An 18,560-nucleotide genomic window follows, 5' to 3' on the forward strand; every position below is an offset into this window, starting at 1 on the left:
GTGTTATTTCCTCTTTGAATATTTAGATGAATTCACTGAAAACGTGATTTAAGTCGTAGTTTTCTTTGTGGGAAAATACTAAACTATGCATTCAGTTTTTAAAATTTTAGTTTTATTTTTCTTTTACTGTCAATCTCACGTGTATATGCTACATTCAATTATTCTGATACAGAATTATTAATAGTTTACCTTTTTCTTATGTCAATTTTGGTAAATTAAGATTTATGGAATTTTAAAATTTCATCTAAATTTTTAAATGTATCTTCAGAAAGGTATTTATGATATCCTTTTACCTTTCTAAATGTCCACAGAATCTGTAGTAATAATCTCTTTTTATTCTTGTTATTGGTTATTTATACCATTTCTCTTTTTTCTTGGTCAATCTTGCTTGACCTATCAATTTTATTAAGCATTTCAAAGACCCAGGTTTTGGCTTTGCTAATTATTTCTGCTGTGAGTTTGTTTCTACTTAAGTTTTGTTTTTGTTTATTTTTTACTATTGTCTACTGGCTTTGGATTAACTTGTTCTTCTAACTTCTTGAGGTGCATAATGAGATCACTTATTTTTAGACTTCTCCTATTCTTTTTTTTTTTTTTTTTGAGACTGAGTCTTGCTCTGTCACCCAGGCTGGAGTGCAGTGGCGCGATTTCGGCTCACGGCAAGCTCTGCCTCCCAGGTTCACACCATTCTCCTGCCTCAGCCTCCTGAGTGGCTGGGACTACAGGTGCCCGCCACCACACCTGGCTAATTTTTTTTTTTTTTGTATTTTTAGTAGAGACAGGGTTTCACCATGTTAACCAGGATGGTCTCAATCTCCTGACCTCATGATCCACCTGCCTTGGCCTCCGAAAGTGCCGGGATTACAGGCTAGACTTCTCCTTTTCCAATATATTTATTTAAAGCTGCACATTTTCCTCTAAACACTGCTTTACCTGCATACTACAAGGTTGTATGTTATTGTTCGGTTAGAACTATTTTGTGATTTAACCTTTGACCTATGGGTTATTTAGAAATATATTGCTAAATTTCCATACACTTGAAATATTTCTATTCATTTTTTGTTTTGGATTCTAATCAATAACAAATTGTGTTTCATTGTTGTCACAGAACATTATCTGTCTGAGTTCAATTACTTGAACTTTATTGAGAGTCTCTGTGACCCAGCACATGGTCAGTTTTGATTACTGTTACATGTACACTTGAAAAGAATGGTGTGTTCTGCAGCAGTTGAGTGTAGTGTCCAGTCCATGCCAACTAGGTCAATTTTGTTCATGACATTATTCAAAATCTTCTATAACATTACTAATTTTTTTATTAGTTAACAAGTTATGTAGTGAGGCATATACAATGCAGAAACATAGGTATGCACCTAGGTACCAATTATTTTTCTTAAGTGAAAAAGTAACTGGAGTCCAGTAATTTATTTCAATTCATTTGTGCATCTGCTTTAAGCAGGTGTAATTAGAAACTGTAGAAGTAAAATTCTCTTTTATTTATAGCATTAACAAAAGGTAAAAGCTAAATATGTAGGCTATTCTTGTCAGTCATAATTTTTGTTGGCACTGTTCTTGTTTTTGGTTTGGTGCTCACTCACTGAGGAAACCGCATGCCCCCAAAACAAGTTCTTTCCCAGAAATTCTTAAACGCAACCATCCATACTACCACCAAACTCATGCAGCACTCAATCAAATTTCCATCACGTGAGAGAGAATATTCACACCGTACTGTTCAGAGTATCAGACAAGCCTGATTACAATGAAAACAGTTTTCCAACTTACTCACTACTTGTGCTCCTGTACTCAGCTGCTAGATTGATATTTCTAAAATGCCAATCTCATCATTCTATTCCTCCATTTAAACATTCTCCGGGGATTCCCCATTATCTCCAAGATAAAATTATATTTCTTTAGCTTGGGATTCTAAGTCTACTGTGGTGTAGCTCCTACCTTCTGTTTTATCTTTTTACATGCCCCTGAGTTCCATACAGACATGGGAGTCTCTGAATAGATCACTGCCTTCAGTCTGCTCTCTCCATGCAGAGTCTGCCATTTCCCTATCCCATCCTGTGTACCTGACTGACCCCTACGTGGCCTTCAAGATGGCTTTGATCAGGTCCACTGGGGAGGGCTTTGTTATTTGAATATTCCTCTCCTCTGTGCTTTCTCAGCTCCCATCACACCTCTGCCGTTTCACTTACAGTACTGCATTGTGGGTGTTGGTTAGCTTTCTGTCTTCCCTACCTGAGAGAGGGCACTGCATTTCCCCACTTTGTATTCCTAGAGCCTATCTCTCCCAGTGCCTGCACACAGAAGACACCCAGTGTTTAATGTTTTTCAAGTGCAGCCATCTTAATCAGCTGTCATTAATTATAGAAACAAACAAATGGCCAGAAAAATGCTTGGATGACATCATCAGATGGCATTAAAGCATGAGACTAAAAGTCATGTTGGGCATCCCATTCAGAAGAGTTGTTTTAAGTTATTTTCTATGGCATTTAGGGAAGTGGCAGAGGACAGGAGTGACGTGGAGGAGGCAGGTGTGTGAAAAGGACACAGAGATGAGTATGCCTTATGAATACATGGGTGTGATGAACTGAAATGAAGTTTTTTTAAAATTCAAATGGGTTTTTAGGGCTCGTGATTCACTGGGACATGTAGAGAAAGTACTGTAAAAGATCCAGTTCTCATATCGTTTCAAACAAAACAAAGCCTTTCTGAGACAGCAGTACTTGTTGGCCACACTGGCATTTTAGGAGCTGCCTACCCATCCTCAGAGGGAATAACCTTGGATAGAATAGACAAACATGAGAAAGTATGTTTCCATAGGTTCTTTTTACAGTTCATTTTTGCCTGTGCAAAGTGAATGAAATTCTAGCAGGGTCTAATGCTCAACAAATGTATACGTTTTCAAGGCATAGGGTCGTAGGGCTTTCTGTGACCTCACTGGGGTGGGGAATAGTGCCTAGTCCAGTACAAGGCAGTTTTCTAAGTTATAAAGTTGAACCAATACGTTGCTTCTTAATGAAGGTCACCCCATTGGTCCTAGGAATTATCTTTGTGGGAAAGAAAAAAAGAATACCTCTCCTCCCTAACATCCTTTTAAATTCCAAAATACAGTGCTCTGGCCTTTCCACACATAGTTTCCCTCTTCCAACACCTTTATGCATCCCACATGTTGATTGGTGTGGGGTCAGGGGAAGTCAGCATCCAGGGCTTGCTCTGGATCTGAGGGCACAGGGAACTGAAGATATGCAGTATCTCATCATATGCCTTGCAGCTAAGAAGCATACAGAAAGCAAAGCGTTTACGCCAAGAAATGCAAGAGTCATGAAAAGATGCAATGGCTCATCCACAATGAAATTGCACACTGTCTTAACTGAAAGGCATCTTGCCAAAGTTGGAAGGCATAAGCACTTCCTAAAATGGTGCTGCACTTCTATACTGGAACTATTATCTGGCAGCCACAGTGACAGAAATGGATGGAGGGCTGGAAACTATGAACATTCTCTCAGAAGAGAAACCTTATTATTATCATTATTATTATTATTATTTGTGTATTTTCCTACTTCTTTATCTTCCTTCCTTGTGAATTTATTTCGAATGCTCATGAAATAAATTCCCCTTAGGTGCCCAGGCCAAAAATTCCCCTGGGTAGTATTAAAACACCAGATATCCATCTTTCTCAAAATATAGACTACAGCATACCATGGGACCTGGCCCCTGAGGACATTCACCTTTTAGATGGAATGGATTCACATGAAAAGCATCTAGACAACTTTACTAGGAAAACAAAGGAGAGCAGCTGAGATCTCTGGTCTCAGCTAGTCTTTTCCAATTGAACAAAAATATTTTATGACATGGGTAGGAAAGATCCTGGCTAATTTTCAGACAACCCTTCTTAAGATAGATTAAGATCTAGGGAATATCTTCACTATGAAGACAAATGGAGAGGGGTCCTTATTCTCCGGAACTTTTGAAACTACTAATTGGCCAATGATAAAAGAGCTAGTTTGAAACTCTTTTGCCCAAAGAATAGCCATTTCACCAAGAGGTAGGTAGGTTATGGCATGGCAGGGCCGGATATCCCAAATGGAAAGGATAAAGAGGTAGAGAAAAGTGGGCCGAGGGGCCGATGGAGCATAAGCACCTGAATGCTATGCTAAAGCTCAACAGAATTGGAAAGGGGCATCTGGAATTGCTAGGGTTTATGTGGCAGCTACATAAAGCAGAAAATTGGCAGCTGCAGCTTGTATCTGACATGGGTGACACCCAAACAGGAGATGGGTATATACAAAACTGGTCACCACTTAACTTCTTTTTAGCAGTAAGTGATTGTAGTCTTTCTATTGTCATGTTTTGTTTCTTTTTAAAGAAACTTTTTATTATATTGATTTGGGCTTTTACCTTTATTTCACAGATCTATGTTTTTTTGAATTGTATTGAACACGCAGCAGATGCTTCCTAAAATTCACTTCTGTTTCTGTTAGTGATTTTCTTTTTCAAAAGTGAGTCGTTTCACATTTTGAATGCTGTATTCTCTTCTGTCTTTATTGCTGTATCTCTTCATGAATGTTTTCTTCTGTTTCATCATCCTTGAGTAAAGAAAGGTGAATGTCAGCTGGGTGTTCTTCCATAACCAGAGTGACGGGTTGTGTTCTAGGTTCCCTCACTGTCTGTCAGGAAGTTGATTGAATCTTCTGCTTGTCTCATAAGCTGGAAAGACGGGGTTACATGTAAATTTCTAGTGTCCCCCATGCATCCAAAAGGTGCATTATTTCTGTGTCATTTCCTCCTGAATCTGTTGAAACCACTTGGCTAGGGTTTTGCTTTCTATTTACAGCTTCCTGTTGGGTCAGAACTTCACACTGAATGCATAAATATGTCTGCCCAAAGTCTGCCTGGCACCACTAGTGACTACATCAGGGAGAAGCCTCTGAATGGCTGATTTTCTGCTAATTGTGGCACAAAGCCTGGGTCTCTCTGGTGGAGCTGATTTCAGTGCTACTCATTGGAACAGCTGAGTGAGATTCTGCGTGAAGCTTTCCCTGAAGGCCCCACTCCTGCTCTGGCCTGGGGTCCCAGCCCACTGATCACAAGGTGATATGAGGCCCTTCATGACTTGATTCTCTCAATACTGTGCTTTCTCAGGAGTGGGAATTGTTATAAAGTAGTGGCTATACATCCGTAGTCCATATAATGTCCTTAATAATTCCAATTATTTTTCAGCTGATGAGAATTAGCTTTTAGTTTGTAAAAGTGGGAGAGGAAGTGTTTGTATGAGAAATAGGAGATTGTCCTAGTAAAAGGAGACGTGTCAGCTCATTTTCATGTTTAGTTGTCCTTGTATTATTAGCATTTTATTTTATCTGCCTCTTCTTGCCAGAATCTTTTTAAATTACTTGTCCATTTTGTAAAGTTTGAGTTAGTTAAATCTAGGGTCATGAATCAACAATCCATTTAACTGGAGACTCATGAATCCACTCCCTTGGAAGACCACTGTCCTAGAGTATGCCTTAAAGTTTTTGTTTTGTTTTCTGGAAAGGATATGAATGATAAATTTTGAAGTTGTTGACAACTGAGAATACCTTTATTGGCTTCTTATGTACTTGGTAACTCTGTAGATATAGATATAAATGTCTTGAATTTTCCCATATTATTCTAAAAATTTGGTACTGTTATTAAATGGCTTTTTGATGTTTGACACGATAGAAGTAGATGGCCAGGACAATTTTTTGTTACTTTGTAAGTATTATGTTTAATTTTCTAAAAGATTTTCAGGTTCATTTCTTTATTCTTTGAAATTAAAAATTACAGTAGCATACATTTAATGTTTTCATTTACTTTTAAAAAATTGTATTTGATCCCTTTTCATCTGCTTATACAGATTTTACTTTAGCCTAGGAAAACTTATTCAATTTAAAAGCTGCTTCTGTTGTTTATTTCCTATGAAAGTTCTATTATGAGTAGATAGGATCTTCTGGCTTTTACTTCTATTACTCTTATAATCTTTCTCATCATTTTCTTTGTTTTTGTCGTTTCCTCTTAGGTTCTAGAGTTGAGATGGGTTCTACTAGAAATTCATGTCAGTTCCTGGTAGAACCTGTAAGTCCCAAATGAAGAGAGGCATTTTTAAGAAGTTTAATTTTACTCTCATTTTTGAGAGTAAATTTTACAAAGTTGAATTTTACTCTCATTTTTTAAAGTAAACTTTAAAAAGTTGAATTTTACTCTCATTTTGTTGTTTGAAAGTCCAAACAGCCTAGCGGGTAGCTGGGCACCTTGAGGTGAGAGTCAGAACTGGAGGCAGACTTAGCCAGGAATGTGTTTTGCTAAAGAGCTTCCAATCCTTATTTGGAACAGCAGTCAGGGCTCCCTGCTGCCGTCTCCCCATTCTTTGGCAGGCTGCTTATCCCTTCTGTGTGAGTGACTGGCAAGCCCTTCCCTGCCAACTCCCTGTCCCATGCTGCCTCTGAAATTCGGAACTCTTTCCAGTGCTGCTAATGGCATTCCCAAGGCTGACCTTCCCCTTCAAGCCTGCAGGGGCCTCGGGGGATTTCCTCTGCATATTTCCCTTTGATATATTGGAGATTCATAATTCAGGTAGAGACAACCTGAATCTAATCTTATTTGTATTTTATATCATTGAACTTCCTGGACATTTTTTTTTATGGTTGACCCCCTTGCCTACTTTTTAAGGTTGATCCAAGATTTTTTCTCATTCTTTACTGTGGGTCATTTTCATGAAGATTAGGAAGGGAGTAGTTTATACCTTGCCATGAAGACAACCTATCTGAGGATATTTTGATGTCAGGAAGGTGAGAACAGATTGCGTATACCAATGGGAAATGGAGATTTGACAATAATTTTAAACATCTTGCTGGAATTTTTCTCATTTGGTTATCTGTAGTGATCAAAGTCATTGAATAATGACAGTAGTTATAACAATTGCGTTTTCAAAGGACAACCTTGAGTCACATACTCTATATCAATTTCATTTAATCTTTAGGTCAACTTTAGAAATTTCATACTTTGCTCTTCATTAAGATAACACTCAAAGATGTTACATAACTTACCTAGGGTTGCACAGCTAGTAAGTTATGAAGTGAATTTCAAACCCCAGTTTGTCTTCAAAGTCTCTACTATTTTCATTGCTGGTTGTCAAACAGCCTGAAGAGTTGCCCAATCTCCAGATCTCTGTGGTATTTACAGTATTCTCAGTTACTGCATGTTGATCATCTGTAGTCATTTTATTGTTCTTATGAATACTAAGTCCTTCTCTGTACAGATAATGTTCATATAAATAACAGAAAAATATGTTTTATTGCTTCTCTTGTGTAGTCTGGAGTTCCTCGGTTTAAAATCCATCCTCATATTTCCTTTTTTAAAAAAAATTAGGGTATTTATCTCCTCTCAGAGTGATTTTTTCCATCCAGTAAAACAATTTGCTTTCATCTATTCCTTATGTAGCCTTTTTGTGGTTCTCAGTGGTTTAAATCTTTTCATCTGTCTTGGGACATGCCTGGGTCATGGGGCTGCCATTATCTGGAGCCACTGCTGAACCAAGTGCCTTCAGCAGAGCAGAATCTCAAGAGGTATTTGGTGATTTTGCTGCTGGTCAGGCTTTACTACATCCACATAGAACAAAAAAGATGAAAATTTGAGAAAAAACAAAATCATTGATAATTTAGGACTCATAAAGATAAAAGCTAGCTAGAAAGTATGGTCAGTGCCTGGTTGGAGAGAAATTTTTTCTTCTTACTTCACAATGGCAAAAATGTATACATTTATTTTATTACTTGCTCCTTTGGTCCCATAATTATTTTCCTTTCAGATGTATCAGAATAAGTGAGAATATTCGATGACTGTAAAATATATCACCATAGTTGTAGGATTATTCTTTGTTTCCTCTATTCTAATGAAATTGTATCTTTTTATTTTTCTAGATTACGATCTTTGGTCAAACAATTAGAGAGAGGGGAAGCTTCAGTGGTAGATCTTAAGAAGAATTTGGAATATGCAGCCACAGTGCTTGAATCTGTGTATATTGATGAAACAAGGTAAGCTAAAAATGACAAAAGAGATTAGTATAGTGATGGTAAATTTTCTCTTATATGGCTTTTCTGACATTGTCCCCCATGCCAGGAATGGGGTGACATTCAAATTACTCATCTTGGAGTTTTAGTTTCCACAAACAAAGGGGATAGATTTGGACAAGTCACTTACTCTCTGTACTTCCTTATCTATAAAAGGAGCTAATAGAACATACCTCATATGACTGTCATGACAAGGAAGTGAGATCATGAAAGAGGAGAAAAACTAATTTTTAAAAATCTGCTAAGATTTTAAAAATCAGATGTGGAGCTCCATTGTAATTATTGCCTGTTGTTAGTGTCAGTCTAAAAATTGTGTTTATGTTTTAATTCATAATGTCCACTAGTAAATGGAGGCTCCTGAAGTGATCGAGAAGCATGTGTTCTCTTATGCACCCAGCATTCCCTCTTCAGTCTTATGTGTGTAGCTGATTTACTTAGCAGGCTTATTGCACTTGAATTATCTAAATGTATTAAAGCGATTTCAGTTACTACATATGTTTGCAAGTTACAAAATTGCTTTTCTTTTGAAAAGTGTTGCAATGTTGAATATGAAAGGTGGTTTTTTTTTTTTCTAATTCAGACAGGCTTCTCTGTCAGTATTTGTGATGTCTTACTTTTCTTTGCCAAATTCCAATCTGAAAGTATTTCACAGCAATCTAAGATTTGTACGGTTTCTATCATTATTATTATTATTTTGGTGACACACTTGGTTTCTAATTTAAGGAAATTCGATATCACAGCTTTTTTCCAAATGTATTTCCTCCGCTTACCCCCACCCCAATTGGTAAGTCTAAAGGAAAAAAAAAAATTCAAACACCTTTATGCTGGCAGCAACTTTTACTGCTAATTTGTAGTTAGGTTTACTATAAATATGCAATGCTATTTTAGATTTTATTTTAACATTGCTCTTTGTGTTCCGTTCTAGTGGTCTGACCTATGTACAAATTTGAAAAATCAGCGAAACACAGCTGTGACATGATTCAATCATTGTGCAAAAATAAAGAACTGCATTATTTTGAAAATTTTGCTTGAATTTAGACATTTAAATTTTGGTAGAAACCTATCAAACTAGAAAGAATATTAATTGTCATCACTTAGGATCACTTCTTCAGAGGACTGGGTTGCTGTGATTTGGTAAATACTTTGCAAAGTCTCTAAGTGTCCATTTTTTAATAAAACAAAATAGTGCCACATGGTCCATCTATGAACTAATACAAGGCTGCCTGTGAATGTATTTTTAAATAGAAGGTTTAAATTTCACTCAAATGCCACAGAGTGCTTCTGGGTACAATGGACCAGTTCCTTTGTCCAGTCTGGTAAAGAGAATCATCCTGAAATATCAGTGGAGGCCAAGACCATGCTAAAACACATATGGCGAGCTTACATAAGCCTTCCCAAAAAGGCACTGTATTTTTTGTAGCCAGTTTAATTTGGTTTCTTTGCACCTGCATGCAGGTGAGGCAGAGAGGAGCAGCTGCTTTGAACGGAAAGCTCCAACTTCAGATTTAATCTCAGTGTCCTGGTTCTCTTGTGTTCAGGAGACTCCTGGATACAGAGGATGAGCTCAGTGACATTCAGTCAGATGCTGTGCCTTCTGAGGTCCGAGACTGGCTGGCCTCCACCTTCACACGGCAGATGGGGATGATGCTCAGGAGGAGCGAGGAGAAGCCCCGGTTCAAGAGCATCGTTCACGCGGTGCAGGCTGGGATATTTGTGGAGAGGTAAAGATGTCATTCATTGTCATTCAGTGACCAAAGCAGCCAGAGGAACACGTTTCCAATAACTGGAAGCTTTGCTTTAATGTAGTTTTCCTATCTTTATAAATACTGAAAATTGTGGGTAGAAGCAGATAGTCTTGAATGAGAAATGGCAAAAACATGTCTATTTTAATCTGTGTAGCATCATTAGGAAAAGCTTTTTGCTTTTGCTTGGAAGTTTTTTGTTTACCAGAGAAGATTTAGTCTCAGTTCAGTCTCTAATTTTTAAAGCAGGAGATCATCTCATCTATCATCTTTTGAAATAGGTGGATGGTGTCTCCATTTGGAACAGATCTGGGATGCTTTGAGGTTGCTGGATCCAGGGAGGACAGTTCATTTTAGTGGTTTGCAGTCCCCATGACACTCAATTTTATTATCTATTTTACTCTTTGAAATCAAATTGACCCCCTTACCCAGCAATAGATTCCAGAAATAGAGATATTCTTCCTATAATCCTTATCATGTAATTACACATTTTAGAAATACCATGGTGAGTTTAAAGATTACCTGGGACATTTTTCCTTCTTGTTTTTGGCAGTTCTAAAGAACAAGCGATTCTAAATGGGTTACCCATAGGAGTTCTTCATTCAGGTTAAATTACTACCGTGCTTACTGTCTATTCTGTACTATAATTCACTCTGGCCAAAGAAGTGACCCATTTAATAATTTAATTTTCAGTCTGGGGCCTATAGAGTTAGGTATTTTTCCCCCCAGTGGTTCTTATGTTTGGGATTGCTTTAATTTCTTTTGAATTTAACACTTAGACCACCTGAGTGAATATAAAAAAGGTCAAAAAATGAATTTTAGGTTCTTCGGATCACCCCACTTGACTTCTCATTATTTGTCAATACTTGGTATGAGTCTATGGATTACAAATCCTACTTTGTAAGATATCATGTTGCATTTTTCCCTTTTGACTTTTCAGAATGTATAGACGGACATCAAACATGGTTGGACTGAGCTATCCACCAGCTGTTATTGAGGTATTAAAGGTAATACAAGTGAAAAGATTTTACAATGTACATAGTACCTAATGAAAAGTAGAGTTAAATTGCTAGAAAATAAGAGGCTTTCATTTACAGATACTTTTCCATTTATTCCTGACTTTATTCTTTGATTATCTTTTTGTTATGTGTTCTAACAGTATCACTGTCTTTTCACCCTTCATCTTCCCAATTTAAAAATAATCGAACTCTGTGTGGGTTTCATTTATTTCTAGTACTCTAGAGTAGTTTAGGTTTTATGCAGCAATCTGTCATTATGAGATTTATCTGATTTTGCCATATGAGATCAAGTATGTTATGGCTATAAGTATTCAACATTAGGAGGATCTTCAGTATTTGTAATTGCCCCATTATCTGATTACCTACTCCAAGTCCATTTTATAGATGAAGAAACCAAGACTCAGCAAGATTTTTAAAAAAGAGTTAATTAGAGACAGAGCTAATGTTTGATATCAGAGTTTTCGGTACATGGTAAGCTCTTAGTAATGTTTTACTGCATGAACATATAGCTCGAGAGTCCTCGTCCCATCTATATATCCCATTGTTTTCCAAAGACTCTCATTGAGCCAGATGTTCCCTTGGAAGTCATACAAATGTTTGAGTTTAAATGGGCTAAATCCTGCAGAATTACCTCTAATCAGGCAAGTTCTTGGAATTGCATAGGGTATCTCTAGGAGCCCCAAAGCAGATGCATTCCTGAAGGCAGATATTGATGAAGATCCATTGGTCTGAGCGTATTTGAGATTTGCTAAACTTGATTTGGCTTCTGGATTCCAATGTGTTGCTGATCCTGTAGCCCAGGATCACTGAGTTCGTTGACATCACATGTTGTCTATGCATGACTTGGGTCATGTGCTTAGGGACATTGTAGTGTTTTGACCTTTGCTAAAGTCATTGTTTTTTTCTCCAAAACCTGAAAAATGTGATGATATTTTCAGAAGCTAAATTATGTATTCATGGAGTTAGGGGGTGGGGAGTGCTTCTTGATTAATTTAATGTCAGGAAAGAGCCCCTTGGGACCATCTTGATTATATATTCATAGGCCTTTCTCTTGTCTCAGAGACATTTACTAGCTGAATTTTAGAGACCATACATACACAGATTCTCATTTATCCTTGTTTGTCTCTACCCTTTCCGTCTCTTACCTAATCTTAAAAGCAGGAAGGATACTCAGGAAGGACCCAGCAAGAAGACATGTCTTTTCTCCCATTCCTCTTTAACCCCTAATCTGATGCCCAATACATGAGTGTAATGTACATTTTAACCAGTGAAATCACTTCAGGAAATCTGATAATTCTTAATATCCACTATGAAGTTGCACTGATTTTCATAATTGAACCTGAACGTTCAATCAAAGTCTTAGAAACATTAAAAGCATCTTTTGTCTTTAATTTTTTCCTTTATCAGGAACATAAATACAAAAGGGTATAGTAGTACCAAGACACTTATGAGAATGTTGCTTCTAAATTGAAGCCTCTTTTCTATGCAGAATAACTGAAAAAGAACTGGAACAAACTGTGATGTGCATGAATTGTTATTTTATACTTCACAAAAGGAAATTCTCAGATGCACACATGTTGTCTGAGGGGACGGGTACTTAGATTATTCAGATAAGGAAGACCTACTAGCTCTCTAAATAAATTGCTACTTCTCCTCACATATATTGTTGGTATGTGCATTAAAGCTGAAGCTTCTATTTCTCTTGGCTGTGTCCCCCGTTTACTGGGGAAGTTCAAAGCTTTTTGCAGTGTAATATTTTTCCACTTCTCCAGATGCTAATTTTATTTGCAAAGAGTTGAAGCAATCACAGATATAGACTCTTTTGTTTCTTTCTTTATGTACTACATGTTACAAAAAAGATTATTTCCACTTCACTGCCAGAAGTTCATATGGAATCACTACTGTTTTCTTTTATTACAGAAATTTTCCCTAAAGACTGAGAGAATACAATTACCTAAAATAACTCTTATGCTATTGTCATGTTAAGCTTTGTGGTTAATGTAAGAACATGACATAAAATTATATTTACATAAGAGAATAATGAACCAGTCTCTAAATTTGAAACATATTGCATTATGTTCTTTTTACTTTTTCCATTATATATACATGTATAGATGTAAGCTTCTAACTTGAGGTGTTCTACCTCTAGTCTTCTGAGATTAGCTTAATGGAAATGTAGCTGTGTGCTCTTCTTTGGAAGGGCATCTGTTTTGTGACTCAGGAAGTGACACCTTGGAAAGACTCCAGGTTTAAAGTGGGAGGAGATGAGGAGATTCAGGCTTCCTTTGTGTTAGACTAACAGGAAGTTCCTGCAATTTCTCTGTAGGAAGTGTCCTTGGGCAAAATTTGGTGAATGAGGAAGAATGGTTGAAGGCAGTTAAACTGGGTACTTGTTAAAAGTGCAGATTCCAGGTCCCACACCAGGATTCTCTGGAGTCCCCACTGGAGGATCCATATTTTTGCTGAGCCCCTCAACTGGTTCTGAAGAACATTAGACTGAGAATTACAGCTAAGCCTTCCCTAACATGAGGGACCAAAGAGGACATCCATCTCACTGTCTCTATTTGCTCATCCTCTTTGTTCTCTAAGTCCTGATATTCAGAATAAATTTCGGCTTTTTATCATGATAATCTCTTTATTTCTAGTGATAGAGAGCCCTTTTGTTTCTGGACACTAGGATTAAAAATTGTCAGAAGTGACACAGCATTTTCCAACCTACTGAGTTGTCAGTGACTTTTTCCTTAGTACTAAAGATAAGACAATATATGTGACTCATGACAGTGCCAATGATGGTAACCGAGGTAAAACTTTAGGTCTTGGGTTAATCTTAAGTGTCCTTGCTGTCTATGGCCTGGGCCCTAGTGGGATATTAAAGGGATAAGGCCTGGGTCACAGCACGTATTCATGGCATTTACAATTTCATCTGTTGGCAGTGAGATCACTAAGCATTGTTAGTGAGGTTATTACCTGGCTCTACTACCTTATGGCGCTAGACATTTCAGTTAATTTGTGAGATTAATTGAAATGTCTAGCACCATAAGGTAGCACAGAAAAGGTGCTCACAGAAATGTGCCTGTCGCTATTTCTTTGGTTGTTTTAATGGAGGGGCAGTTATTGAAGACTTAAGTGAGGCTACCACTAAGTTGAATTGAAATAATTCAATTGAAACCCCTCTGGAAAAGTTTGATTTTCCTATATACAATTCTGTTTTCCCTGAAAACTGTTTTTTAGCATCCAGGAGGGAGACCCTTGATGGCCTTGGGATGAATTTGACAGTTGGAATGTTTGGTCAGGAGCAAAACTGGGATGGATGGATCATGTTGGAATTCAGTGAGGGCTGGGGTGAGAGTCACTCATGAGAACCAAGGTCTCTACCAGTGTACCATCTGACACCTTACCTGTAGGCAGTGTGGTCTCATGTGAATCCTTGCTGTCAAGCTCAAGTCAATATGCTTCACTTAACTACAGGAAGTGAGATTTTGGTGCCATGAAAAACCAAATGACTGTTGCTTAACCATTGCTTAAACAAATCTTTGTTTACTACATCCACAAGAAGTTGGTTAGGATAAACCAAAGCACATCAGACTGTATTTACATGTATTTTGGAGTAGCTATTTATAGGCAAAGACTTCGAACTTCAGGGATAATATGTAAGGTGTGAGTTCAGTTTAGTTTTTCCTTTTACTTTTTTTCAGTAAAGTCACTTACAGATTTGAGGACAAGATCCCAGACTAGCGACTCCAGAAATGTTAGCATTTTTCTCTCCTGTGAAATGAATGCTTTCTTTTTGGTTTCAGCTCAGCAGTTTAGATTGATGTGGCATATTATTTTGTGTTCTGTATCACACATGTTTCTGAGCACTTCTAAATGAGTTAACATTCTTTACTGTAAACTTAGAGGAAGTCATTGGATAGTGTCAAGGGATTGGAGAGAAGTTCAGAGAAGAGGAGCCCCGTAGCCTATGGTGAATTAAACAGTAGCAGCTGCAGGGCTTAATGCAAAGCGACTGATCTCAGGCATCCAACTTAGGTTTGTGTTCTGGCCCTGTCTGTATCCCCAGCACTTACTCACCTTGAGTGTTAGGGAAATTAGGTAATTTATCAATTTTCTTATCCATAAAATGTGACTAATATCTATCACTTAGAGTTGTTTTCAGGATAAATTACATATTTATTACCAACCATAATGCCTGTCATACGGCAGGTACTCAAGAAATGACTATTTTTATTAGTAATAAGACTATTTGATTTTTTTTAAAACAGTAAATACTATGTAGACTAACCAGATTGGAAAAAGTTTGAGAGTGGAAAGGCTGTTAGTGTCACACTGTGAAATCTCCAGTGAGGGCTGCAGACAGACTTGAAAGTGGGGAGATTGATTGGTGTGTAAGTGACGGTGGGCTTATGTATTCTTTCTCCCCACCCTGTCCTACAGGATGTGGACAAGTGGTCCTTTGACGTCTTTTCCCTGAATGAGGCCAGTGGAGATCATGCACTGAAATTTATTTTCTATGAACTACTCACACGCTATGATCTGATCAGCCGTTTCAAGGTCAGTACCTCTTTAAAAAGAAAAATAAATGAACTACGTGCATATGTTTATCCTCATATGACTTTTGGGTTTAGTCTCTTTTAATATGCAGAATGAAAACTGCTCCAGGCAACTCAGGAAGCACCCTTCGGATAGCCACTGCTGTGAATTCCTCTGTGGAGGGTGCTTTTGATTGTGCTCTTGCTGGTGGGTCTCAGTGGCATGGGAGAGACTGGAGAGACCCATTTAGATTCTGGTCTTCCTGGAAGTACAACCCAGAGCCTGTAATAACCAAGCTCCCCGTCAGGCTCTGCCCATAGGTCTCATTTCCACAAGACTTTGTATCCTATTGACCAGTGCTGTCAGAGGGGCAGTAATGGAGACAGAGTGAGCATCTGCTGTCTCTGTAAACCTTTTCTTTCCCCATCACTTGGCTCATTCAGACAAATACTATCACTCATCATCTGTGATAGATCATTGGTATTTCCCAGCCATTCATGCTTCAAATTAATTCTTCAACTTTACATAAAGAATGTGAATTGTTTCCAGTGTTCAACTCCCTACAGCCTTCTAATATTGTAGACTCTCGAGGTAGGGTCAGATCCTCAGGAAGTTCATGTATTCATCTGCCAACATCTATAGTATCGAGCTCCTCTGACTTCCCTCATCAAAGGGATGAGGCTCTGGAAAACACAAGTCTTTTTCTCTACAGCATATTGATTTCTCTGGAGTTGTGGTTCTTTATATTCTCCTGGGGACTATGTATTTGGAGAGGTATCTATTTTTTTATTGGTACAAATATTGTATATATTTATAGGGTACATGTGATATTTTGTTACATGCATAGACTATGTAATTATCAAGTCAGAGTTTTTGGGGTGTCCATTACCTGCATTATTTATCATTTCTATGTGTTGGGAACCTTTCAAGTCCTGTCTTCTAGCTATTTTGAAATGCACAATACATTCTTGTTAACTGTAGTCACCCTACTCTGATACTGAACATTTGACTTTAATCCTTCTATCTAACTGTATGTTGGTACCCATTAACCAACTCCTCTTTATCACCAACCCCCTATGCCCCCACACACATCCCAGCCTCCAGTGTCTATCATTCTGCTCTCTAACTGCATAAGGTCAACTTTTTTTTAGCTCCCACATGTGAATGAGAATATGTGCTATTTGTCTTTCCATGCTTGGATTATTTCACTTAATGTAATAACTTCCAGTTCTATCTATGTTGCTGCAAATGACATGATTTCATTCTTTTTATGGCTGAATAGTATTCCATTATGTATGTATATCAGGTTTTCTTTATCCATTCATCCACTAATGGACACTTAGCTTGATTCTATATCTTAGCTATTGTGAATAGTACTGCAATAAACACGAGGGTGCCGATATCCCTTTGATACACTGATTTCTTTTTTTCTTTTCTTTTTTTTTTTTTTTGAGAAACCCCCACACTGTTTTCCATAGTGACTGTACTAGTTTACATTGCCACCAACATTGTAGAAGTGTTCCCTTTTCTCTACATCCTCACCAGCATCTTTTTTTAAAAAAAAAACATAATAGCCATTCTTACTGGGGTAAGATGATATCACATTGTGCTTTTGATTTTCATTTCCCTTATGATTAGTGATGACGAACATTTTTTTCATGTACCCATTGTCCATTATATGTCTTCATTTGAGAAATGTCTATATATCTTTGCCCACATTTTAATGGGATTACTTGTTATTTTTATCAAGTTGTTTGAGTTTCCTGTACATTTTGGGTATTAGTCCTTTGTCAGATGAATATTTTGCAAATACTTCTTCTATTTAACAGGTTGTCTCTTCACTCTGTTGATTGTTTCCTTTACTGTGCAGAAGATTTTTAGTTTAATATAGTCCCATTTGTCTATTTTTGTTTTTATTGCCTGTGTTTTTGAGGTCTTAGCCATAAAATCTTTGCCTAGACCAATTTCCTGAAGTGTTTTTTTCCTCTTGTAGTTTTATAGTTTTGAGTATTATGTTAAAGTGCTTAATACATTTTGAGTTGATTTTTGTATATGATGAGAGATGGGTGTCTAGTTTTATTCCTCTATATATGGATATTCAATTTTCCCAGAGTTTATTTCTTGAAGAAGGTGTCCTTTCTGTAAGTTTTCGTTGCCTTTGTCAAAAATCAGTTAGCTGCAAATATGTGGATTTATTTATGGGTTTCTTATTCTATTCTATTGGACTTTGTGTCTGTTTTTATACTAATACCATGCTGTTTTGGTTACTATAGCCTTGTAATGTGTTTTGAATTTATGTAGAGTGATGCCTCCATCATTTTCTTTTTGCTCAGGATTGCTTTGGCTATTTGGGCTCTTCAGGGGCTCCCTATATATTTTTTCTATTTCTGTGAAAAATGACATTGGTATTTTGTTAGGGATTGCATTAAATATGTAAATTACTTTGGGCAACTTGGTCATTTTAACAATATTAAGATCTATGATCATGGGATGTCTTTCCATTTATTTGTGTCCTCTTCAGTTTCTTTCATCATTGTTTTGTAGTTTTCCCTAGAGAGTTCTTGTGCCTCCTTGGGTAAATTTATTCCTAGGTATTTTTTATTTTTGGTAGCTATTGTAAATGACATTGCTTTCTTGATATCATTTTTTGGCTGGTGCATTGTTCACGTATGGAAACACTACTGACTTTTGAAACTTTTATTTTATTTTTTAAAATATAGAGATAGGATTGCACTATGTTGCCCAGGCTGATCTTGAACTACTGGCCTCAAGAAGTCAGCCTCCCAAAATGCTAGGATTACAGGTGTGAGCCACTATGCCCAGCTGGTACTGATTTTTGTATGTTGATTTTGTATCCTGCAACTTTACTGAATTAATCAGATCTAAGACTTTTTTTGGTGCAGTCTTTAGGTTTTTCTAGATATAAGATTATATCACCTGCAGAGAGAGAAAATTTGGCTTTATCTTTTCCAATTTGGATGTCCTTCATATCTTTCCTTTGCCTGATTGCTCTGGTTAAGACTTCAAGTACTATGTTGAATGGGGTGGTAAAAGTGGAGATATTTATACTGTTCCAGTTCTTAGAGGAAAGCCTTTCAAAATTTCCCCATTCAATATGAAGTTAACTGTGTGTTTTTATATATGATCTTTATTATATTGATATATGTTCTTTCAAT

At 37.1% G+C, this 18,560-nt stretch overlaps 1 protein-coding gene across 9 annotated transcripts in view; it reads left to right on the forward strand.

The window, feature by feature from the left end:
* The window catches only part of PDE1C (phosphodiesterase 1C), a 634,171-nt gene that overhangs the window by 410,778 nt on the left and 204,833 nt on the right, over positions 1-18,560 (forward strand). For all 9 annotated transcript variants that reach the window (XM_073008991.1, XM_007981671.3, XM_007981674.3 and 6 more), the window contains 4 exons: positions 7,944-8,057; positions 9,632-9,814; positions 10,776-10,842; positions 15,289-15,405. In XM_073008991.1, the coding sequence (XP_072865092.1) occupies positions 7,944-8,057; positions 9,632-9,814; positions 10,776-10,842; positions 15,289-15,405 (481 nt within the window). The remainder of the gene's footprint in view (positions 1-7,943; positions 8,058-9,631; positions 9,815-10,775; positions 10,843-15,288; positions 15,406-18,560) is intronic.

Source organism: Chlorocebus sabaeus, chromosome 21, assembly GCF_047675955.1.
Source record: "Chlorocebus sabaeus isolate Y175 chromosome 21, mChlSab1.0.hap1, whole genome shotgun sequence".
Lineage (NCBI taxonomy): Eukaryota > Metazoa > Chordata > Mammalia > Primates > Cercopithecidae > Chlorocebus > Chlorocebus sabaeus.